This window comes from Engystomops pustulosus, chromosome 8 (assembly GCF_040894005.1).
Source record: "Engystomops pustulosus chromosome 8, aEngPut4.maternal, whole genome shotgun sequence".
Classification (NCBI taxonomy): domain Eukaryota; kingdom Metazoa; phylum Chordata; class Amphibia; order Anura; family Leptodactylidae; genus Engystomops; species Engystomops pustulosus.
The window spans coordinates 103,885,740-103,912,523 of NC_092418.1; the positions used below are offsets into that span (position 1 = coordinate 103,885,740).

The 26,784-nt window shown below is 47.2% G+C and overlaps 1 protein-coding gene across 2 annotated transcripts in view; it reads left to right on the forward strand.

Moving 5' to 3' along the window:
• SLC15A2 (solute carrier family 15 member 2) overlaps positions 1-26,194 on the forward strand; it is a 61,582-nt gene extending 35,388 nt beyond the window's left edge. The window contains exons 1-23 of one of the 2 annotated variants that reach the window (XM_072122070.1): positions 3,389-3,633; positions 3,745-3,806; positions 13,206-13,293; positions 14,835-14,976; positions 15,780-15,872; positions 16,004-16,103; positions 16,187-16,277; positions 16,358-16,435; positions 16,940-17,022; positions 17,773-17,859; positions 18,629-18,718; positions 18,901-18,945; positions 19,056-19,088; positions 19,475-19,563; positions 19,644-19,725; positions 20,508-20,642; positions 23,095-23,229; positions 23,399-23,445; positions 23,837-23,944; positions 24,465-24,558; positions 24,767-24,913; positions 25,002-25,106; positions 25,272-26,194. In XM_072122070.1, coding sequence (XP_071978171.1) covers positions 3,759-3,806; positions 13,206-13,293; positions 14,835-14,976; positions 15,780-15,872; positions 16,004-16,103; positions 16,187-16,277; positions 16,358-16,435; positions 16,940-17,022; positions 17,773-17,859; positions 18,629-18,718; positions 18,901-18,945; positions 19,056-19,088; positions 19,475-19,563; positions 19,644-19,725; positions 20,508-20,642; positions 23,095-23,229; positions 23,399-23,445; positions 23,837-23,944; positions 24,465-24,558; positions 24,767-24,913; positions 25,002-25,106; positions 25,272-25,475 — 2,124 coding nt within the window. In that variant the 5' untranslated portion in view covers positions 3,389-3,633; positions 3,745-3,758 and the 3' untranslated portion in view covers positions 25,476-26,194. Of the gene's footprint in view, positions 1-3,388; positions 3,634-3,744; positions 3,807-13,205; positions 13,294-14,834; positions 14,977-15,779; positions 15,873-16,003; positions 16,104-16,186; positions 16,278-16,357; positions 16,436-16,939; positions 17,023-17,772; positions 17,860-18,628; positions 18,719-18,900; positions 18,946-19,055; positions 19,089-19,474; positions 19,564-19,643; positions 19,726-20,507; positions 20,643-23,094; positions 23,230-23,398; positions 23,446-23,836; positions 23,945-24,464; positions 24,559-24,766; positions 24,914-25,001; positions 25,107-25,271 lie in introns of those variants that run through there. The other variant, XM_072122069.1, reaches the window with a different exon arrangement.
• Positions 26,195-26,784: the final 590 nt, after the last annotated feature.

A 26,784-nucleotide genomic window follows, 5' to 3' on the forward strand; every position in this document is an offset into this window, starting at 1 on the left:
ACAGAGGCTGCAGGTAGTGTCTGTTGTATCTGTAGTGTCTGCTGCAGGGGATAAGCTGCTCTGCACAGGAGTGCGGTGTTGCTTTTCAGTTTATTCCACCTTCAGTCTGGAGTGTTTTTGCACTAGATGAACAAGTTGTTAATGATGAATGATTATTAGGCACAGCAAAACATCTTGATTGGTAGGATAAATGAGGGTTACATGGTTATTTTTGCTGCACGGCTAGTTTGGTGTTTAGTCGCAAAACTGGCACAAAAACAGTGTGACAAAAGCAACAGAAAAAAAAAAGTGACACATCTGGCCAACTATATATACAACAGATATAACGTAGATACAGGCAGTCCCCAGTTTACATACAAGATAGGGTCCGGAGGTTTGTTCTTAAGTTGAATTTGTATGTAAGTCGAAACTGTATATTTTATAATTGTACATCCAGACAAAATAAATTTTGCCTCAGTGACAATTGGAGTTTAAACATTTTTTGCTGTAATGGGACCAAGGATTATCAATAAAGCTTCATTACAGACACCTTACAGCTGATTATTGCAGTCTGGGACTATAGTAAAGCATCCAGAAAGCTTCACCAGAGGTCAGAGGGGTCTGTCTGTAACTATGGGTCGTCTGTAAGTCGGGTGTCCTTAAGTAGGGGACCGACTGAACATCACACATACAATGTAGCTATACAAACACAAGGCTCTGACAGATCAAGAGCAGTAACATCTGAAAACAAACCCCGCCCACATGCAAGCTCCTCCCTTCAAATAGCACCCGCCCACTTATAACCATACAATGACGTCAGCTGAATGTGACCTGTGATTTGTATTTTTAGAGAGGTCAGAAGTTTACATCATCTCATTAATATCTAATTATAATCCGGGCGAGACACAATATAAATACCCGACCCAGAAGATCCAAGTCCTAAATAATAATAATTACATAATCACCAGATCCTTCACTACAAATCAATCAGTCCTGTACTGGGAGACCCACACTAGGGGGCGCACAAACATACAATTTGACACAATGGGGCATATTTACTAAGTGTCCGAATCGCGTTTTTCCACCGGGTTTCCTGAATTTTTCTGATTTGCGCCGAATTGCCCTGGGATTTTGGCGCACTGTGGGGCATTGGCACCATATTTCACGTGACAGAAATCAAGGGGCGTGGCCCTCGGACAACCCGCTAGATTTAAAAATGCGATTGTGTCGCAAGCCATGCACCCACATGCACTGGGAAGAAGAAGGTGAACTCCGTAGGACCTCGGCAGGGAAGCGACACATGCAGGATATCGGGCGCACAATCTTCATGAATCGCGCCGGACCCGAATCCTCGTAGGACAACGTGCCGCAGGTTCGCGACAGGACCGGATAAGTAAATCTGCCCCAATGTTAGGGCACATTTACTTACCAGTCCCGTCGCGATCCCTAGGGTGCGTTGTCCGACGAGGATTTGGGTCCGGTGCGATTCATGAAAATCGTGCGCCCGGGTTGCTGCATCCGTCGCTTCCCTGCCGAGGTCCTCCGGAGTTCACCTTCTTCTTCCCAGTGCATGTGGGTGCATGGCTTGCGACAAACTGTTGAATGTTAAATCCCGTGCGTTGTCCGAATCCGTCGGATCGTCCGACTGCCAGCCCCTGTTTTGTGTCGCATTAAAGCTGCCGCCGATGCGCCGAAATCCGATCGTGTGCGACAAAAAGCCCTTCTCAATGCGGTGCACATTGGAAATCGTTGGATATTCCGAAAATAGTGCGTTCCGTGGACCCTTAGTAAATGAGCCTCAATCTATTACTCTCTGTTATCAGCCATTTCATCCCAGGGAGAGGAGACTGTACAGGGGGATACAATCTATTACTCCCTGTTATCAGCCATTACATCCCGGGGAGAGGAGACTGTACAGGGGGGTACAATCTATTACTCCCTGTTATCAGCCATTACATCCTGGGGAGAGGAGACTGTACAGGGGGGGATACAATCTATTACTCTCTGTTATCAGCCATTACATCCTGGGGAGAAGAGACTGTACAGGGGGATACAATCTATTACTCTCTGTTATCAGCCATTACATCCTGGGGAGAAGAGACTGTACAGGGGGGATACAATCTATTACTCTCTGTTATCAGCCATTACATCCTGGGGAGAAGAGACTGTACAGGGGGGATACAATCTATTACTCTCTGTTATCAGCCATTACATCCTGGGGAGAGGAGACTGTACAGGGGGGATACAATCTATTACTCTCTGTTATCAGCCATTACATCCTGGGGAGAAGAGACTGTACAGGGTGGATACAATCTATTACTCTCTGTTATCAGCCATTTCATCCCAGGGAGAGGAGACTGTACAGGGGGGGATACAATCTATTACTCTCTGTTATCAGCCATTTCATCCCGGGGAGAGGAGACTGTACAGGGGGATACAATCTATTACTCTCTGTTATCAGCCATTACATCCTATGGAGAGGAGACTGTACAGGGGGATACAATCTATTACTCTCTGTTATCAGCCATTTCATCCCAGGGAGAGGAGACTGTACAGGGGGGGTACAATCTATTACTCTCTGTTATCAGCCATTACATCCCGGGAAGAGGAGACTATACAGGGGGGATACAATCTATTACACTCTGTTATCAGCCATTTCATCCCAGGGAGAGGAGACTGTACAGGGGGGATATAATCTATTACACTCTGTTATCAGCCATTACATCCCAGGAATAGGAGACTGTACAAGGGGATATAACCTATTACTCTCTGTTATCAGCCATTACATCCCGGGAATAGGAGACTGTACAGGGGATACAATCTATTACTCTCTGTTATCAGCCATTACATCCCGGGAATAGGAGACTGTACAGGGGGGATACAATCTATTACTCTCTGTTATCAGCCATTACATCCCGGGGAGAGGAGACTGTACAGAGGGATACAATCTATTACTCTCTGTTATCAGCCATTACATCCCAGGGAGAGGAGACTGTACAGGGGGATACAATCTATTACTCTCTGTTATCAGCCATTACATCCCGGGAATAGGAGACTGTACAGGCGGGTACAATCTATTACTCTCTGTTATCAGCCATTACATCCCGGGAATAGGAGACTGTACAGGCGGGTACAATCTATTACTCTCTGTTATCAGCCATTACATCCCGGGAATAGGAGACTGTACAGGCGGGTACAATCTATTACTCTCTGTTATCAGCCATTACATCCCGGGAATAGGAGACTGTACAGGGGGATGTGTTTCTCCTCTCTCTCCCTTTAGATGTGACGCTGGGAATACTCCGGACCAGTAGATACACATTAGAGGTGCGGCCGGTCCTACTACACTTGTAATGTGTATGGGTGCAGCCATTACAGAAGCTTTTGTATGAACCCGGGAAGCCCCTGACAGCAGGGATCGGGGGGCATCTCGCTGTCCCTTTAAATATAAGATTGTTATTAGATTCTTGTGAAACTGTTACAGACGACTATAATCCTGTCTGTGATCGGCTAGAGTAAAGATGGGAGGACGCCTGGGAACACGGAGTTAACAGCCTGCTGAGGAGGAATAAGGGGTTAATGCTGTGCAGCTCGGCTCTGCCAGGAGAGTTTGGGGAATCTGGGAATAAAGGGTTAATTGCGTGGATCCAGGAGGTGAGCTGCACCCAGTCCCGGGACAGGAGGAGGAGCAGGGAGTCCCAAGGATCAGGACTGTGGTGCGCGGCTAAGGCGCAGGAGGTGACCCCAATCTTCTCTCTCCCCCAGGGAACAAGTCCGGGATGAAAAACTTCTTTGCCAAGGAATCTGTGCCCACCAGGAAAGTGCCGGTAAGTGACCCCTCACCCCCGAGCTGTCGCCCCGGCTCACCCCAAACACAACTATTTTGGCTTTTCTCTCCTATTTCTGTTTCATAACAAATTTGGCAAAGTCTGAAAAGTAAATCTGGAGAAGGACAAGGTCCCAGGAAGCAAATATAGTATGTCTGCCAGGAGAAGAGAATTGGGAGACTACTACTCCTCACATCCCCATATCTACTACTCCTCATAGTACTCACATCACTGCATCAACTACTCCTCATAGTACTCACATCACTGCATCAACTACTCCTCATAGTACTCACATCCCAGCATCTACTACTCCTCATAGTACTCACATCCCAGCATCTACTACTACTCATAGTACTCACATCCCAGCATCTACTACTCCTCATAGTACTCACATCCCAGCATCTACTATTCCTCATAGTACTCACATCCCCTCATCTACTACTCCTCATAGTACTCACTTCCCTGCATCTACTACTCCTCATAGTAATCACATCCCTGGATCTACTACTCCTCATATCCCCACATCTACTACTCCTCATAGTACTGACATCCCTGCATCTACTACTCCTCATAGTACTGACATCCCCTCATCTACTACTCCTCATAGTATTAACATCCCTGCATCTACTACTCCTCATAGTACTCACATCTGTGCATCTAATACTCATCATAGTACTTACATCCCCACATCTACTACTGCTCATAGTAGTCACAGACCCAATCTACTACTCCTCATGGTACTCACATCCCTGCATCTAATACTCATCATAGTACTCACATCCCCTCATCTACTACTCCTCATAGTACTCACATCCCCTCATCTACTACTCCTCATAGTACTCACATCTGTGCATCTACTACTCCTCATAGTACTGACATCCCTGCATGTACTACTCCTCATAGTACTGACATCCCCTCATCTAATACTCCTCATAGTACTGACATCCCCTCATCTACTACTCCTCATAGTACTCACATCCCTGCATGTACTACTCCTCATAGTACTGACATCCCCTCATCTAATACTCCTCATAGTACTGACATCCCCTCATCTACTACTCCTCATAGTACTCACATCCCTGCATGTACTACTCCTCATAGTACTCACATCCCCTCATCTAATACTCATCATAGTACTCACATCCCCTCATTTACTACTCCTCATAGTACTCACATCCCCTCATCTACTACTTCTCATAGTACTCACATCTGTGCATCTACTACTCCTCATAGTACTCACATCCCCTCATATACTATTCCTCATAGTATTAACATCCCAGCATCTACTACTCCTCATAGTACTCACATCCCTGCATCTAATACTCATCATAGTACTCACATCCCCTCATCTACTACTCCTCATAGTACTCACATTCCAGCATCTACTACTCCTCATAGTACTCACATCCCTGCATCTACTACTCCTCATAGTACTCACATCCCTGCATCTACTACTCCTCATAGTACTCACATCCCTGCATCTACTACTCCTCATAGTACTCACATCCCTGCATCTACTACTCCTCATAGTATTAACATCCCTGCATCAACTACTGCTCATAGTACTGACATCCCTGCATGTACTACTCCTCGTAGTACTGACATCCCCTCATCTACTACTCCACATAGTACTCACATCCCTGCATGTACTACTCCTCGTAGTACTGACATCCCCTCATCTACTACTCCACATAGTACTCACATCCCTGCATCTACTACTCCTCATAGTACTCACATCCCCTCATCTACTACTCCTCATAGTACTCACATCCCTGCATCTACTACTCCTCATAGTACTCACATCCCCTCATCTACTACTCCTCATAGTACTCACATCCCTGCATCTACTACTCCTCATAGTACTCACATCCCTGCATCTACTACTCCTCATAGTACTCACATCCCTGCATCTACTACTCCTCATAGTACTCACATCCCTGCATCTACTACTCCTCATAGTACTCACATCCCCACATCTACTACTCCTCATAGTACTCACATCTCCTCATCTACTACTCCTCATAGTACTCACATCCCCTCATCTACTACTCCTCATAGTACTCACATCCCTGCATCTACTACTCCTCATAGTACTCAAATCCCCACATCTACTACTCCTCATAGTACTCACATCCCCTCATCTACTACTCCTCATAGTACTCACATCCCCACATCTACTACTCCTCATAGTACATCCCCTCATCTACTACTCCTCATAGTACTCACATCTGTGCATCTACTACTCCTCATAGTACTCACATCCCCTCATCTACTATTCCTCATAGTATTAACATCCCTGCATCTACTACTCCTCATAGTACTTACATCCCCACATCTACTACTCCTCAAAGCACTCACATCCCTGCATCTAATACTCATCATAGTACTCACATCCCCTCATCTACTACTCCTCATAGTACTCACATTCCAGCATCTACTACTCCTCATAGTACTCACATCCCCACATCTACTACTGCTCATAATACCCACAGACCCAATCTACTACTCCTCATGGTACTCACATCCCTGCATCTAATACTCATCATAGTACTCACATCCCCACATCTACTACTCCTCATAGTACTCACATCCCCTCATCTACTACTCCTCATAGTACTCACTTCCCTGCATCAACTACTCCTCATAGTACTCACATCCCCTCATCTACTACTCCTCATAGTACTCACATGTGTGCATCTACTACTCCTCATAGTACTCACATCCCTGCATCTACTACTGCTCATAGTACATCCCCTCATCTACTACTCCTCATAGTACTCACATCTGTGCATTTACTACTCATCATAGTACTCACATCCCCTCATCTACTATTCCTCATAGTACTCACATCCCAGCATCTACTACTCCTCATAGCACTCACATCCCTGCATCTAATACTCATCATAGTACTCACATCCCCTCATCTACTACTCCTCATAGTACTCACATCTGTGCATCTACTACTCCTCATAGTACTCACATCCCCTCATATACTATTCCTCATAGTATTAACATCCCTGCATCTACTACTCCTCATAGTACTCACATCCCTGCATCTAATACTCATCATAGTACTCACATCCCCTCATCTACTACTCCTCATAGTACTCACATTCCAGCATCTACTACTCCTCATAGTACTCACATCCCTGCATCTACTACTCCTCATAGTACTCACATCCCTGCATCTACTACTCCTCATAGTACTCACATCCCTGCATCTACTACTCCTCATAGTACTCACATCCCTGCATCTACTACTCCTCATAGTATTAACATCCCTGCATCAACTACTGCTTATAGTACTGACATCCCTGCATGTACTACTCCTCATAGTACTGACATCCCTGCATGTACTACTCCTCGTAGTACTCACATCCCCACATCTACTACTCCTCATAGTACTCACATCCCCTCATCTACTACTCCACATAGTACTCACATCCCTGCATCTACTACTCCTCATAGTACTCACATCCCCTCATCTACTACTCCTCATAGTACTCACATCCCTGCATCTACTACTCCTCATAGTACTCACATCCCCACATCTACTACTCCTCATAGTACTCACATCCCCTCATCTACTACTCCTCATAGTACTCACATCCCCACATCTACTACTCCTCATAGTACATCCCCTCATCTACTACTCCTCATAGTACTCACATCTGTGCATCTACTACTCCTCATAGTACATCCCCTCATCTACTACTCCTCATAGTACTCACATCTGTGCATCTACTACTCCTCATAGTACTCACATCCCCTCATCTACTATTCCTCATAGTATTAACATCCCTGCATCTACTACTCCTCATAGTACTTACATCCCCACATCTACTACCGCTCATAGTACTCACATCCCAGCATCTACTACTCCTCATAGCACTCACATCCCTGCATCTAATACTCATCATAGTACTCACATCCCTGCATCTACTACTCCTCATAGTACTCACATTCCAGCATCTACTACTCCACATAGTACTCACATCCCCTCATCTACTACTCCTCATAGTATTGACATCCCTGCATGTGCTACTCCTCATAGTACTGACATCCCTGCATGTACTACTCCTCATAGCATTCACATCCCTGCATCTACTACTCCTCATAGTACTCACATCCCTGCATCTACTACTCCTCATAGTACTCACATCCCAGCATCTTCTACTCCTCATAGTACTCACATCCTCTCATCTACTACTCCTCATAGTACTCACATCCCCACATCAACTACTCCTCATAGTACTCACATCACTGCATCTACTACTCCTCATAGTACTCACATTCCCACATCTACTACTCCTCATAGTACTCACATTCCCACATCTACTACTCCTCATAGTACTCACATCCCAGCATCTACTACTCCTCATAGTACTCACATCCCTGCAACTACTACTCCTCATAGTACTCACATCCCTGCATCTACTACTCCTCATAGTACTCACATCCCTGCATCTACTACTCCTCATAGTATTAACATCCAAGCATTTACTACTCCTCATAGTACTGACATCCCCACATCTACTACTCCTCATACTGACCCTACTGCTCATAGCACTCACATCCCCTCATCTACTACTCCTCATAGTACTCACATCCCTGCATCCACTACTCCTCATAGTACTCATATCCCCACAACTACTACTCCTCACAGTACTCACATCCCCTCATCTACTACTCCTCATAGTTCTCATATCCCCACATCTACAACTTCTCATAGTACTCACATCCCCACATCTACTACCCCTCATCTACTACTCCTCATAGTACTCACATCTGTGCATCTACTACTCCTCATAGTACTCACATCCCCACATCTACTACTCATCATAGTACTCACATCCTCTCATCTACTACTGCTCATAGTACTCACATCCCCTCATCTACTACTCCTCATAGTACTCACATCCCCACATCCATTACTCCTCATATCCCCACATCTACTACTCCTCATAGTACTCACATCCCTGCATCTACTACTCCTCATAGTATTAACATCCCTGCATCTACTACTCCTCATAGTACTCGCATCCCCTCATCTACTATTCCTTATAGTATTAACATCCCTGCATCTACCACTGCTCATAGTACTCACATCCTCTCATCTACCACTGCTCATAGTACTCACATCCCAGCATCTACTACTCCTCATAGTACTCACGTCCCAGCATCTACTACTCCTCATAGTACTCACATCCCAGCATCTACTACTCCTCATAGTACTCACATCCCTGCATCTACTACTCCTCATAGTATTAACATCCAAGCATTAACTACTCCTCATAGTACTCACATTCCTGCATCTACTACTCCTCATAGTATTAACATCCCTGCATCTACTACTCCTCATAGTACTCGCATCCCCTCATCTACTATTCCTTATAGTATTAACATCCCTGCATCTACCACTCCTCATAGTACTCACATTCCCACATCTACCACTGCTCATAGTACTCACATCCCAGCATCTACTACTCCTCATAGTACTCGCATCCCCTCATCTACTATTCCTTATAGTATTAACATCCCTGCATCTACCACTCCTCATAGTACTCACATCCTCTCATCTACCACTGCTCATAGTACTCACATCCCAGCATCTACTACTCCTCATAGTACTCACGTCCCAGCATCTACTACTCCTCATAGTACTCACATCCCAGCATCTACTACTCCTCATAGTACTCACATCCCTGCATCTACTACTCCTCATAGTACATCCCCTCATCTACTACTCCTCATAGTACTCACATCCCTGCATCTACTACTCCTCATATCCCCACATCTACTACTCCTCATAATACTCACATCCCCTCATCTACTACTCCTCATAATACTCACATCCCTGCATCAACTACTGCTCATACTACTCACATCCCCTCATCTACTACTCCTCATAGTATTAACATCCCCACATCTACTTCTCCTATTAGCACTCACATCCCCACATCTACTACTCCTCATAGTACTCACATCCCCACATCTACTACTCCTCATAGTACTCACATCCCCTCATCTACTACTCCTCATAGCACTCACATCCCTGCATCTAATACTCATCATAGTACTCACATCCCAGCATTTACTACTCCTCATAGTACTCACATCCCTGCATCTACTACTCCTCATAGTACTCATATCCTCTCATCTACTACTCCTCATAGTACTCACATCCCAGCATCTACTACTCCTCATAGTACTCACAACCCAGCATCTACTATTCCTCATAGAACTCACATCCCTGCATCTACTACTCCTCATAGGACTCACATCCCCACATCTACTACTCCTCATAGTACTCACATCCTCTCATCTACTACTCCTCATAGTACTCACATCCCAGCATCTACTACTCCTCATAGTATTAACATCCCTGCATCTACTACTCCTCATAGTATTAACATCCCTGCATCAACTACTGCTCATAGTACTCACATCCCCTCATCTACTACTCCTCATAGTATTAACATCCCTGCATCTACTATTCCTCATAGTACTCACATCCCAGCATCTACTACTCCTCATAGCACTCACATCACTGCATCTACTACTACTCATAGTACTCACATCCCTGGATCTAATACTCCTCATAGTACTCACATCCCAGCATCTACTACTCCTCATAGTACACACATCCCTGCATCTACTACTCCTCATAGTACTCACATCCCCTAATCTACTACTCCTCATGGTACTCACATCCCAGCATCTACTACTCCTCATAGTACTCACTTCCCTGCATCTACTACTCCTCATAGTACTCCCATCCCCTAATCTACTACTCCTCATGGTACTCACATCCCCTCATCTACTACTCCTCATACTACTCACATCACTGCATCTACTACTCCTCATAGTACTCACATCCCCTCATCTACTACTCCTCATAGTACTCACATCCCCGCATCTACTACTCCTCATAGTACTCACATCCCCACATCTACTACTCCTCATAGTACTGACATCCCCACATCTACTACTCCTCATAGTACTGACATCCCCACATCTGCTACTCCTGATAGCACTCACATCCCCACATCTACTACTCCTCATAGCACTCACATCCTCTCATCTACTACTCCTCATAGTACTCACATCCCAGCATCAAATACTGCTCATAGCACTCACATCCCAGCATCTACTACTCCTCATAGTACTCACATTCCAGCATCTACTACTCCTCATAGGACTCACATCCCCACATCTACTACTCCTCATAGTACTCACATCCTCTCATCTACTACTCCTCATAGTACTCACATCCCCACATCTACTACTCCTCATAGTACTCACATCCCTGCATCTACTCCTCCTCATAGGACTCACATCCCCACATCTACTACTCCTCATAGTACTCACATCCTCTCATCTACTACTCCTCATAGTACTCACATCCCCACATCTACTACTCCTCATAGTACTCACATCCCCACATCTACTACTCCTCATAGTACTCACATTCCCACATCTACTACTCCTCATAGTACTCACATCCCAGCATCTACTACTCCTCAAAGTACTTACATCCCTGCATCTACTACTCCTCATAGTACTCACATCCCAGCATCTACTACTCCTCATAGTACTTACAGCCCTGCATCTACTACTCCTCATATTACTCACATCCCTGCATCTACTACTCCTCATAGTACTCACTTCCCAGCATATTCTACTCCTCATAGTACTCACATCCTCTCATCTACTACTCCTCATAGTACTCACATCTCCACATCTACTACTCCTCATAGTACTCACATCCCTGCATCTACTACTCCTCATAGTACTGACATCACTGCATCTACTACTCCTCATAGTACTCACATCCCTGCATCTACTACTCCTCATAGTACTGACATCACTGCATCTACTACTCCTCATAGTACTCACATCCCAACATCTACTACTCCTCATAGTACTGACATCCCTGCATCTACTACTCCTCATAGTACTGACAGCACTGCATCTACTACTCCTCATAGTACTCACATCACTGCATCCACTACTCCTCATAGTACTCACATCCCAGCATCTACTACTCCTCATAGTATTAACATCCCTACATCAACTACTGCTCATAGTACTCACATCCCCACATCTACTACTCCTCATAGTACTCACATCCCTGCATCTACTACTCCTCATAGTAATGACATCACTGCATCTACTACTCCTCATAGTACTCACATCCCCACATCTACTACTGGTCATAGTACTCACATCCCTGCACCCACTACTCCTCATAGTACTCACATCCCCTCATCTACTACTCCTCATAGTACTGACATCACTGCATCTAATACTCCTCATAGTACTCACATTCCAGCATCTACTACTCCTCATAGTACTCACATCCCAGCATCTACTACTCCTCATAGTACTCACATTCCAGCATCTACTACTCCTCATAGTACTCACATCCCTGCATCTACTACTCCTCATAGTACTCACATCCCCACATCTACTACTGGTCATAGTACTCACATCCCTGCATCCAATACTCCTCATAGTACTCACATCCCCTCATCTACTACTCCTCATAGCACTCACATCCTCTCATCTACTACTCCTCATAGTACTCACATCACTGCATCCACTACTGCTCATAGTACTCACATCCCCTCATCTACTACTCCTCATAGTACTCACATCACTGCATCCACTTCTGCTCATAGTACTCACATCCCCTCATCTACTACTCCTCATAGTACTCACATCCCCTCATCTACTACTCCTCATAGTACTCACATCCCCTCATCTACTACTCCTCATAGTACTCACATCCCAGCATCTACTACTCCTCATAGTACTCACATCCCCTCATCTACTACTCCTCATAGTACTCACATCCCAGCATCTAGAGTCAACAGTCTCTTCCCATGAGGTAGACTGCCCAAAAGTAGCCTCCAAGTGCCTCTTTATAGGGCAGTGATGGAAGCGCCTGGACCCAGAGTCTAATCTGCCCAGAAATCATTTACAACCTCCCTGAGACATAACTGCAAACTGAATGAGTGTGTATCTATCTGTGTATTACTATCGATCCCAATATATATATCACTGTGTGTCTTTTATCTGTGTGTATTATTATCTATCACTATGTGCCATTATGCATCACTATACCTATACATCTATCTCTATCACTGTATTGCTTTCTATCACTATGTATCTCTATCTATCACTGTGTATCTATATCACTATATATCGCCATCTATTTTTATGTATCGCTATTTATCACTATGTATCTATCACTATGTATCACCATGTACCTCTATTTATCGCTATCTATTTCTCACTATCTATCTCTATGTATCTCTGTCTATCAGTATGTTTCGCTGTGTATCTGTATCCATGACTTGTGTGATCAAGTGATTTGTTTCTCGCTTCTTGTAGACAATATGTGGGACCAACTACCCCCTGAGTATAATGTTCATCATTGTGAACGAGTTCTGCGAACGGTTCTCCTACTATGGCATGAAAGGTGAGTGTCTGCCCCCGGAGAGGCGGTGCCCCCTCTATCTGCCCCAGATTACTGCACCCAGGTCACGGGGTCAGGGAGATGTTTGGATGGAAGGAGTCCAAGGTGCAGGAGATGTTATCAGCTGCATCTCAAGTCCTGACCTTGGATCTTCTTCTTTTATTGACTATAAAAATCAGTGACGCTGATGATGGAACATTCTAGATGGTAGATGGGGATAATCTCTGTATCATGTATGAGCCCCCACCCACCACCCTAGTCATAGTGGGGTCCCCCAACTACCTGGGTGTTCCCCCAAACCACCACCGGTGTGTCCCCCTACCTCTCCAGGTCCCCCCATATTGCACATACCCCTAATGTACATGATGTTCCCCATACACATTGCTGATCACACGAGATCCTCCGTCTCATCTCCATATCGCCCGCAGCAGCCAGGGAGGGGTCAGATTTCTGCAGGTTAATAATAACTGTGCGAGTCGCAGTCCCTAGTACTCCGCGTCCTCATTATGTGACCGACACATTGTGCAATCACAAGTCCTGCCACTTTCCCTGTAAGTGTTTCATTCCTCTCTTTTTTCAAGACCTCTGCTTCCTGTCATTGGTAGGAAACATACAATATCTGGATTACATCTAGATCGTACTGTGAGACTGATTCTCTCTGGACCTGATACATTGTAACAAACCATAATAACAGGAGGGGTATTATCTAGTAACATGCAGGTCACGAGAAGCAGGATTAGACAGGGGCAGATTACAGATTTCTGGGGATTTGAGTAAAATTGTGTGTGGGGCCCACTCACCCTGAATGGCAGAACCAGGAGACCTGTCCTGGTGTCCTTAGGGTGTCATTGTTGCCCCCCTCCCCACCTGATCTCAGGACCCCCAACAATTACTTGGGTTCGTTATGTCAAAATTAGCCTGAGAATAGATGTGCAGGACTGTCTGTCACTGCTGTGGAGCACAGGACCACAGGACCTTCAGCTAGTAGACCCTAACCCTAGGCTGAATAATGGGAAAGTCCCTGCAATCCTTCCCCTGCCTGGCAGGAGAGACCCTGTACTTGTTGTATACCAGCCCCCCCCTTACCCCGCGCGTCATATAATGTGACCAGCACCCCAAGACATCTGCAGCTGCGGAGCTCCAGCGCTGGATCCCTTCCCAGATTCTCTACTTCCCGGAGCGATGATTTAAAGACACAAATCAACAACTTCCTCCAAACTGATACAAAGAAACAAACACTCTCCTCAGAATCCTGTGTATAGTCACCAACGTCAAGGCAATGCTCAGATAGCGCAGCTGCTCCGAGCCCCTCATGTCCCTACTGTCTGCCCTCATTGTCACAAGTGGTGCACTAGCTACACACAGCAAGCAGAGCTCTCAGAAAATTGAGAAATTTAAGCACAAAAGTCTATAAGAAAATATAAGTTGCAGAACTAATTAATGTCAGTTGTAGGAATATTGATGACATATATATATGTATGTATATGGTATCGGGATCACAGATAGTGAAGACTACGGGTTATCTTTCCGCTTTTCTCTTCCAGCCGTCCTCACCCTGTATTTCCTGAACTATCTGCACTGGGATGAGAACTTGTCCACCACAGTCTACCACGCTTTCTCAGGTCTCTGCTACTTCACCCCCATTATTGGGGCGCCCATTGCTGATGCTTGGCTGGGAAAATTCAAGTAAGACTCTGGATCATGATGTAGGTGTCATTGTATCTGTGGCCCTCAGCCTGGTAACACTGTGGCCATGGTCTTGTATGGGTAGTCCCTTAAATGAAGCAGGTAACACATTGGTAAGTGGGTAAGCACAGTCACTGGACCTGTCAGTCTAACCAGTGCCCCATCGAAAGGTGGATGAGTTCAGTGTCTCCACTGGACCTGTAAGTCTTACCGATGCCTTATTGGTAGGTGTAGGTGCTCAGTGTCTCCACTGGACCTGTCAGCCTGACCATTGCCCCATTGGCGGGTGGATGTGCTCAGTGTTTGCACTGGACCTTTCAGCCTGCCCTGTGCCCCATTGGTAGGTGGAAGTACTCAGTGTCTGTAGTGGACCTGTCAGCCTGACCGGTGCCTCATCAGTAGGTGGAGTTCAGTGTCTCCACTGGACCTGTCAGTCTTACCGATGCCTTATTGGTAGGTGTAGGTGCTCAGTGTCTGCACTGGACCCGTCAGCCTGACCAGTGCCCCATTGGCGTGTGGATGTGCTCAGTGTCTGCACTGGACCTTTAAGCCTGCCCCGTGCCCCATTGGTAGGTGGAAGTGCTCAGTGTCTGTAGTGGACCTGTCAGCCTGACCGATGCCTCATCAGTAGGTGGAGTTCAGTGTCTCCACTGGACCTGTCAGTCTTACCGATGCCTTATTGGTAGGTGTAGGTGCTCAGTGTCTGCACTGGACCGGTCAGCCTGCCCTGTGCCCCATTGGTAGATAGATGTGCTCAGTGTCTGCACCTGACCTGTCAGCCTGACCTCTGTCTCTTATTGCAGCACCATCTTTTGGCTCTCCATCCTGTACGTCGTCGGTCATGTGATAAAATCGGTGGGCGCCATTCCTACAGTGGGGAGCACAGAGGTGCACGTGTAAGTACAAGCGTCAGCCTGTGTGATCCGTGATGTGGGTCCATGTGAGCTGCCCGGGTGACCCTGATGCACCCCCCCCCCCAGCTTATCTCTGTGGCTGCCCCCCTGTGACCCTTGACCTGTTCCCCCAGGGCGCTGTCTGTAGTCGGCCTGATCGCCATTGCACTGGGCACCGGTGGGATTAAGCCGTGCGTCTCTGCCTTTGGAGGTGACCAGTTCAATGAAGAACATGTAAGGCCTCATTATTTTTGCGGGTCTCTGGCTCTAGGACTCCAGAATGATTTTTCTTATCCAGATGTTTGGATTCATTCCAGGTTCAGGAAAGAGCCAAGTTCTTCTCCATCTTCTACTTGTCCATCAATGCTGGGAGTCTCATCTCCACCTTCGTGACCCCCGTCCTCCGAGGTAACTACAAAGCTGAACCACAGGATCCAAAGGACTCTGCAAGACCCTTCCCTGACACTCACTCTGCTCTTCCTTTGCAGGAGATGTCCAATGTTTTGGCACGGATTGCTACGCGCTGGCGTTTGGGGTCCCGGCTGCCCTGATGTTTTTTGCGCTCAGTAAGTAGATCCCATCCGTCTTCACTTTCCCAATTCCCGGGACGGCAGATCCTGAAAGCAGTGATAAGAGACATAGACGCTATCCGGCTCTAGGACTGTGAATACATGTGGTGTTTGGGGGCCCCTGTTACAGAAGTTTCATGCGACGCCTCCGGTTGGGGGTCGCGTCGCTCTCTATTGGATTTGTGTTTTTGGAGTGTGGAAAAATACAGTCCCACATAACGGAGTGTCCCCATCACCTCCAGTGAGGTGGTGACATGTAGTGACATCAGTGATGTTCTTGCATATGCTAATCCTTCCGGTAACATTGTGGCAAGCCCCGCCCCCAGCGCCACGCTCATTGTCAGGATGTCTCGTGCCTCTCCGTGTCCTCATGTTAATGTTATCACAACAAGCAGCGCATGAATGTCTCCCTATAGACACAGTCTCAGGTCACGTCAGGACGCCTCGGGAACTTTGTCTCATCTCCTCCGCTGACCCTGGATTCTCTATTGTCTCTTCTAGTTGTGTTTGTGTCGGGCAGCGGCATGTACAAGAAAAACCCTCCGCAGGGGAACATTCTGGGCTCCGTCTTCAAGTGCATCGGAGTAAGTGCAGTATGGGATTGGCGTGCGCCAGGACACCACCTTGTAATTGCCATGGTTTCATGACGGAGACTTTCCTGTACAATAAGAGTTTTCAGTCATGTGGTTTAGTCATGTGATGGCAGCGCCCATCTGACCAGTCATGTGATGCGCCCATCCGACCAATCATGTGGCTACATGAGGCACCGATTATTTACCCGAGATCATAGGAAAAAAAAAGGAAACTCCCAATTTACTAAGCCTATAAATGTATCTCTGATCGGGAGAAACCTGTCCTGATACTTCTGACAGCTGAGACTTTGTTACAGTTGTATAGTGTAGATGATCCTCTGCGATAGTTTACCTGCACTGATACATTGTAACAAAATAGAATGAAGACAGGAATGAATTGTGTTTCTTTTACTGATTTCGATACAATTGTGACAAACCTTTAGTTTCAGCTAAGATTCCATATTCCTGTAGATTGGGGGCAATGTGCTGTTGACATGACCCCTCCCCCTCCTGATCACATAAATGGGGGTCCTGTTCCCCCTAATTAATGGAGCAGTAGGTGGCTCCGGTGTGACTGGGCGGTACGTGGAGCTGCCCATTCATGAGATAGAATGAGACCCCTGTTCTTATGATTAATGGGGGTCTCCACAGTCAGCATGTTGCACTTGGATGTAAATAATGGCAGCGATACTGAGACCCCCCAGAGTATGACCCCGCCTGTTGTTACGGGGGATAATACCGTATGTTGTTGGTTTATTTCAGTTCGCCATCAAGAACCGCTGGAACCATCGATCCAAAGCTCATCCAAAGCGGGAGCACTGGCTGGACTGGGCCACCGAAAAGTATCCAGTGAGTACACAGCGCCCCCATCTCATGAAGGTGGACAGTGATTGAGGGTTGTAGTGCCACAATAATGGTAGGGGGATCACAAAATGATGGAGAGTGGACGGTGAGCAATTAGTGAACGCAGTCCTGCGACCTTATGCCATACAATAATGGATTCAGCTGATTATGAAAGGGATGAAGTGAGCACTGGATCTGTATGAGGGACTCAGAGATGCACCTTAGTAAAGAGGAACTCTAACTTGTCTTATGGAGATAAGACTAAACCTGCGGAGACAGGGCATCACTGAGCCCATAGCAAAACCGGATTATACAATAACAAAGAGAGCTGCACTCACTGTTCTGCTGTATGCTACTGGAAACAGTCAGCAGGCTGTAGACAGACTCTGAGGAGAGCTCCAATACTACACATCTAGGACTTCAGTCAGTATTGGATCATAATACAGGCGGTTTAGGAGCCCGGGGCCCCAGCCTTCTTATTCAAATTTTATACTGAGAAGGGCCTTTACCCATGAAATCTTTTTTAGGACCTTTGAAGGTTCTGAAACCGTAAATTGAAAAAAGACAGAAGGGAAACATCCATTCCCATGAATCTAGCACCAGATTTGTAGGGGCAATAATATTCATACAGCCCCGGGCAGTCTTATCCGCCCCGAACTTCAGTGTAAGGACGATGTTAATAATTTGGTTAGGATCTGTGCAGGATTTCTGCTCTGGAGCTTGTAGATTGCTGTTTGTTCTTTTTTTACATTGCAGCCCTTTCATTTTGTTACAGAAAAAGCTGATCACAGAGGTGAAGATGGTGACCAAGGTCCTGTTCCTGTACATCCCGCTGCCCATGTTCTGGGCGCTCTTCGACCAACAGGTAAGTGGTGGCCGCCCGCTCTGTACACTTGGCTCATGGTATCAGATTGCAAGACTGAGCATGTAACCCTGACAGCAGGGGGCGCTGTGGTTCTAGAGGGAGGTAAGAGGGCAGACAGCCACCAATAGACCCTGCAGGTCCTGGACATCTCTCATGACGTCCTTCTCTGGTGTTGTGTTTAGGGATCCCGCTGGACGCTTCAAGCCACAAGGATGAACACGGATTTTGTAAGTGATTGTTCCGGGGGTTCGGTTGCACAGGGACCGTCCTGTTCTTATACTGATTCCTACGTGACAGAGGATTGTGGGTAATGAAGATTTTTCTATTTCATTTTCAGAAAGGATTTGTGGCGCAACCGGACCAGATGCAGGTGAGTAGCATGTCCGGGGGCAGCATCTAATACCAAGGAGAGCAAGCCTGGAAAACCTTCATCAGCTGGAGTATAAGCCATAACAGCTCTAACTATGTGGGGTCCGGATGGGGGCACGGCCAACTGGATGAGGGCAAGGCCGTGTGGTGGTCCGGGCGGGGGAACAGCTGTGTGGGGGGTCCGGGCGGGGACACGGCCGTCTGGATGAGGGCAAGGCTGTGTGGTGGTCCGGGCAGGGGCATGGCTGTGTGGGGGTCTGGATTAGGGAAAGGCTGTGTGGTGGTCCGGGCGGGGGTCCGGGCAGGGGCATGTCCGTGTGATGGTCTGGGCGGGGGCACGGTTTTGTGGTGCCACCATTAGACTCTTCATCCTGTGTCTTCCCTCAGATCCTGAATCCCCTGCTGATCCTCATCCTGATCCCAGTGTTTGACCTCGGCATCTACCCCCTCATCAAACTCTGTAAGATCAACTTCAAGTAAGTGGTGATCCGCAAAATATTGTAGCATCCCCCTCCCCAGCTAATAATAAAACAGCAAACATTCTCGTCATCCTCAGGCCTCTGCCAAAGATGACAGTCGGCATGATCATCGCAGCGCTGGCGTTTGGAGTTGCCACCGTCGTAGAGTTCAAGATTAATGTAAGAGCATCTAATGTAATGTATCTAATCCTCTCCTGTGTGCTACTGTCTGCTGAGCTGTGTATCTAATCCTCTCCTGTGTGCTACTGTCTGCTGAGCTATGTATCTAATCCTATCATGTGTGATACTGACTGCTGAGCTGTGTATCTAATCCACTCCTGTGTGATACTGTCTGCTGAGCTGTGTATCTAATCCTCTCCTATGTGATACTGCTGAGCTGTGTATCTAATCCTCTCCTGTGTGATACTGCAGAGCTGTGTATCTAATCCTATCCTGAGTGATACTGCGGAGCTGTGTATCTAATCCTATCCTGTGTGATACTGTCTGCTGAGCTGTGTATCTAATCCTATCCAGTGTGATACTGCTGAGCTGTGTATCTAATCCTATCCTGTGTGATACCGTCTGCTGAGCTATGTATCTAATCCTATTATGTGTGATACTGACTGCTGAGCTATGTATCTAATCCTATCCTGTGTGATACTGCTGAGCTCTGTATCTAATCCTATCCTGTGTGATACTGCTGAGCTGTGTATCTAATCCTATCCTGTGTGATACCGTCTGCTGAGCTATGTATCTAATCCTATCCTGTGTGATACTGTCTGCTGAGCTATGTATCTAGTCCTATCCTGTATGATACTGCTGAGCTGTGTATCTAATCCTATCCTGTGTGATACTGCTGAGCTGTGTATCTAATCCTATCCTGTGTGATACTGCTGAGCTATGTATCTAATCCTATTTTCTACTTTTACAAAGTGTCATCAGAAAAGTTTTCTCATCCACAGGAAACAATTCCGGACCCTCCAAAATCTGGAGAAAGTTTCTTACAGGTCATGAATCTGGCAGGAGGGGAGGTTACAATTAATGGACCGGGAAACGTTCAATTCAAAGAACCAGCACTGAACCTCAATGACTACAAGGTAAAAAAAACCGAACATCATACGGGGGGGCACAAAGTATTCAGACCCCTTTACATTTATCCCTGTGTCCCATGGCAGCCAATCGTGAGGGACAAAACATGTTCTTCTATTTCCTCATTAATGTGACCTCTGACATCCCCCCAGTAATGTGACCTCTGACATCCCCCCGGTAATGTGCACTCTACTCCCCCAATAATGTGCACACACCCCCCCCCCCACACACCGAAATGAGTATTCGGCCCCCCGTTGATGAGTATTCGGCCCCCAGTGATGAGTATTTGGCCCCTTTGCTCAGTGATGAGTAGAAGATTTGGAGCTGGTGCGGCCAGGAGTCTTCTTGGGAAGATGCTACAAGTTCCTCACCCCTGGATTTGGGGATCCTCTGCCTCCTCCTTGCAGATCCTCTCCAGTTCCCTCAGGTTGGATGATGTTCTGAAGCCTCTGCTGTGTTATTTTAGCTTGTGCTTAGGGTCATTGTCTTCTTTGAAGGTCCGGAGCATCTGGAAGAGGTTCTCATCCAGGATCTCTCTGTATTTGGACGCATTCATCTTTCCTTCCATTACACCCAGTGGTCCTGTCCCCCCCATATCCTGATGCTGCTCCCCCCAGTATTGGGCACTGTCCCCCCATAGCCTGATGCTGCCCCCCCCCCCCAGTATTGGGCACTGTCCCCCCATAGCCTGATGCTGCCCCCCAGTATTGGGCACTGTCCTCCCCATAGCCTGATGTTGCCGCCCCAGTATTGGGCACTGTCCCCCCTATAGCCTGATGCTGCCCCCCCAGTATTCGGCACTGTCCCCCCACCCCCCATAGCCTGATGCTGCCCCCCCATGTGTCACTGCTGGGATTGTATTTGGCAGGTGATGAGCGGCGCCGGGTTTTCACCACCGCTTAGAATTAACACCAAATAGTTCAATCTTCATCTCATCAGAGCAGAGAATCTTATTCCCCATAGTCCGGATCCTTCATGTGTTTTGCACACTGTATGCGGCTTTCATATGTCTTGTACTGAGGAGAAGCTTCCAGACTCTGCCATAAAGCCCCGACTGCTGGAGGCTTCAGTGATAGGAGACTCCCATCTCCCTGCTGCATCTCTGGAGCTCAGCCACAGGGATCCTGGGGTCTTTACTTCTCACCAAGGCTCTTCTCCCACGATTGCTTAAATTGGCTGAACGGAAAGCTCTGGGAAGAGTTTTGTCTTCCATGTAAGGATTATGGAGGCCACTGTGCCCTAAGAAACCTTGGGAGCTGCAGAAATTCTTTTGTAACCTCAGGCCAGATTTGAGATCAGATCTGAGCCTTCCCACAATCCTGTCTCTGAGCTCCTTGGGCAGTTCGTTAGAACTCACGATTCTCATGTGCTGTGACATGCACTACATAGACTCATATACTCTGAGGTCTTATATAGACAGGTGTGCACCTTTTCTAATTAAGTCCAATGAGTTTAATTATCAGAAGGAAATGGACAGCACGTGAGCTACATTTGAGTCACAGCAAAGGGGCTGAGTACTTATCACCAGGTGATATTTCAGTTTTTCTTGTTTAGTAAATTAGCAGAAATATTTACATTTCTGTTTTTATTTCTGACTAACTGGAGGAGGAGGAGGGCACATTAATGAGCAAAAAATTACTTTTTTGATCTTACCAATTGGCTGCAATTAAATAAAGAGTGAAAAATTTCAAGGGGTCTGAATACTTTCCGTACCAACTTTATATATAAGATGAATCATTATATACAGGAGATCCCCAGGTTATACCAGCTGTACATATATCATTATATACAGGAGATCCCCAGGTTATACCGGCTGTACATATATCATTATATACAGGAGATCCCCAGGTTATACCGGCTGTACATATATCATTATATACAGGAGATCCCCAGGTTATACCGGCTGTACATCTATCACTATATACAGGAGATCCCCAGGTTATACCAGCTGTACATATATCATTATATACAGGAGATCCCCAGGTTATACCAGCTGTACATATATCATTATATACAGGAGCTCCCCAGGTTATACCAGCTGTACATATATCATTATATACAGGAGCTCCCCAGGTTATACCGGCTGTACATATATCATTATATACAGGAGATCCCCAGGTTATACCGGCTGTACATATATCATTATATACAGGAGATCCCCAGGTTATACCGGCTGTACATATATCATTATATACAGGAGATCCCCAGGTTATACCGGCTGTACATATATCATTATATACAGGAGATCCCCAGGTTATACCGGCTGTACATATATCATTATATACAGGAGATCCCCAGGTTATACCGGCTGTACATATATCATTATATACAGGAGATCCCCAGGTTATACCGGCTGTACATATATCATTATATACAGGAGATCCCCAGGTTATACCGGCTGTACATATACCATTATATACCTAGGTTATACCTGTATAATGTAAATATTCCTCTCTGCAGGATCCAGAATACCTGAAAATGAAATTTGAGGGGACACAGACAGTGACAGTGTCTTGGGGAGGTGATCCGTGCCTGGTTACAGTGAATGATACAGCAGCTTATACTGTGGTTGTGCAGGACTCAGGATGTAGGCAGGTAAGTGGAAGAGTCTGCACAAGGGTACAGGATTATATACAGAGGTCATACAGAGGTTATACAGAGGTCATACAGAGGTGACACGGTAATGTAGTGCACCCAGACGTTTGCCTCTCTATGCAGTGATCGGGGAAATCAGTGATTACCAGATCTCTGGATTCTTTTCCAGATCAAGGATCCCTTTGAGAAACCATCGAACGGATTGGCAGCGGTGAGGTAGGTGACATTCCTGTACATTGTAGCAAAGCTGCAGCAGTGTTACTACCTCAGTGCCCTGACCCCTCCCTGGAGGAGCCAATAGATTTGTTTCAGAACTTGCCCATTGTCCTGCCCCGGGAGGCTATGACCAGTGTGATACCGGGGAAGGGGGTATCTGTGGGTGCCCTGCTAGGAGGGTAGTGGCTCTGGATATGGCTCCACGTGCCGTGCTATAGCGGGGTTGCTGCGGGTGTTCTGAAATGAGGGTGTGGGGGCCTCTGGGTGCTCTTCTATGGAGGGGGGGGGGGGTCCCAGGGGCTCTGCTATGGGGGAGGAGAGGGGTTTGGATACGGCTCCGCTTGCTCTGTTCCTTTTCTTGCTGAAGATAATTTTGATTTTTTTCTTCCAGATTCATTAATTTGATGAATGAAGCGGTTTATAACATAACATTCGGAGACATTGACATCAGCGTAGAGGCGGAGGGCGAGACAGTGTACAAGACGCTGAAAAGGGCAAAGTAAGTGCCAGGGGTCAAGAAGGTAACAACAAACATACAGGACGCTGCATCGTATCTTTATATCCAGGAAACCAACAGATACATCTACACCCCACAGGCTGCACATGAGGGTTCCTGCCCTACACAGGCTGCTATGGGGTCCCTGCTCCCCCTGCACTGCCTTACAAGCTGCACATGATGGTCCCTGCTCATCCCCCCTTACACTGCCCTACAGGCTACTATGGTGGTCCCAGCTCCCACTGCACTGCCCTACAGGTTTCTATAGTAGTCCCTGCTCCCCTTGCAGTGCCCAATAGGCTGCTCATGGTGGTCCCTGCACTCCGTCTGCACTGCCCTACAGGCTACTATGGTGGTCCCTGCTCCCCCCCCCCCAATGCCCTACAGGCTGCTATAGTAGTCCCTGCTCCCCCCCACCAAATTCACAAACAATGTGCTGCTCCAGGGTCTCACTTTCTGGCCGTTGTAAATTATAGTGCCCCCTATCTGCTGCTGCCCCTGAGTCTCCTCGTCTGCTCCACAGAGTCATCGCCACGGCTCGGATTGGCTCCACAGAATACTCCATTGACCTGGGTCTGCTGGATTTTGGAGGGGCGTACACCGCGGTGCTGACTGGGGTAGGTGACTCTATGTGCAGCAGTTTGTACTCCATACGGGGTCTGCCCGCAGCTCTGTATGGATGGAGGTCCGGGGTCCCACGCTTGGAGCTTCCTTCGTGGCTTCCAGTAACTTCGCTGGAAATCGCAGTCAATGTGACTCTGGATTCAATGGATGAGACCCCCAGGTCCGGTTATTCCGGCTTATTCTATTATCTGGTGTTTCCAGGTTCGCGGCACAGAGATCACAGTCGTGGTGGGAGAAGACATCCCAGCAAACAGTTTCCACGTGGCGTGGCAGATCCCACAGTACTTCCTGATCAGCGCCGGAGAAGTCATGTTCTCCATCACAGGTCTGGAGTTCTCCTACTCCCAGGTAAGGTCCTGCGGGGGCTCGGTGTGTGCTGCGGACCCCAGACCGCCTCCCGTGACCACACATGGATGACCTCTGTGTCCTCCCGCAGGCACCCGCCAGCATGAAGTCCGTCCTCCAGGCCGGGTGGCTGCTGACCGTCGCTTTTGGAAATGTGATTGTCCTGATCGTGGCTCAGGCCGGATCCCTGGAACAGGTATAAACGTAGAAGCGTACAGGGACCCCCACTCAGAGGATAGGGACCTCACACGCAGGACTGCAACCATAGACAAGACCCCCATAGTCTGTCCCCCACAATTAGGGTCTCAGATTGAAACGAGACCCCAGAGTGGCTGATATCTATCTGTTTCTCACCCCACAGTGGGCGGAGTTCATCCTCTTTGGCGCCCTTCTGATCGCCGTCGCCATCATCTTCTCCATCATGGCCTACTTCTACGTCCCTGTAAATCCTGACGACCTGAAGGACGAGGACGAGAAGGCGGATTTAGACGAGAAGAAGGCGGTGCCCGACTTCTTTGAGATGAGCCCAGACAACAACTTTGAGGAGAAGAAGACGAAGATCTAGAGGGCGCAGACTGAATAAGCTAGCGGGGGAGGGGGTGACTCTTGGGTGTTATGGGGTCACATCGGGATCAGTGGAGATCCTGGGGATCAGTCTCCACCTTGTCCTTCCTACAAGGAGATTCCTCTATCACTTTTCCTTACAATGAACTTGATATGGAGCGGACCCTCGTCTCCCCGCCGTGTCCCACTGATGTGGGGACTGGATCAGAACATGGGGCGGGGCTGTACAGTGTAACGTCATTACTTTTAATTGCAGCGAGGTGATTGGATGCGGCTGAGTCCTGTGCGTTGCCGTGGTAAATCCTGTACATTCTAGAATCCTGTGATACATTGTATCGTTTATTAATAAACAATACATATCAGTGCGAGCCCCTGTGTATGATGGGAGCTGCGGTGATATAATGCATGTACACGTGCGCCTATGCCGCGCTCTGGGCGCCGCCTTTCATTCCAGCACTGAGGATTTACATTTGGTCGCTAGGAGATGTAATTAGAATATCGGACTCATAAATCTGCCCGTGGCTCGTCATCCCGCAACAACAATATTATAATAAATCAAAGTGACCGCACAGAAAGGTCGTATGTTACCACCGGAGGCCGCACACAAAGGAACAAACCCTCAGACGTTAATTAGAGCGATGGTGCGCGTAGGAGACGTTTTGGAGAAATCACCTCCTGTCCGATCCAGTGATGGAATAAAGAACCGAACAATGTCCATTATTTATTACTGATTGTGGAGTTCAGCTCTGAGGTTGCAGCGCTCCATGCTCTATGCAAAGCGAAGCTCACAGCGCCCCCTGCTGTCTCATCCATCAGCAACAGCTCTGCCGTCTGTCAGGGAATAGGGTCGTACCAGAGACTTTAAAGGAAACCTACCACCATGGATCTACCTGGTGATCCGGTGGTAGGTGCATCTAACGAATGTAACGAGAGCCCTTTTTAGAGCTAATCCTTTACTCCCCTCTATCTTTTCTAATCTTTAATCAGGGTAATATGCTAATTTTTGTCCGTGAAGCCGAAGTTCTGCGCATGCACAGCAGCTCTGGATTTGGAGCCAAGATAGCGCAGCCGCTGGCCTGTGTTCTGCGCATGCACAAAGCGGATGAGGGTCCGCAGCTCCTTGTAGCGGTGCGCTGAAGATGTCTGGGTAGGAGGATCAAAGAGGCTAGTGGGGCCTGGAGTAGCCGCGCCGTGTAGCCACAGCTCCAGCTAGTCCACGCCCCAGTAGCCTCTTTAGAAAATTTGCATATTACCCTGATTAAAGATTAGAAAAGATAGAGGGTAGTAAAGGATTAGCCCTAAAAAGGCCT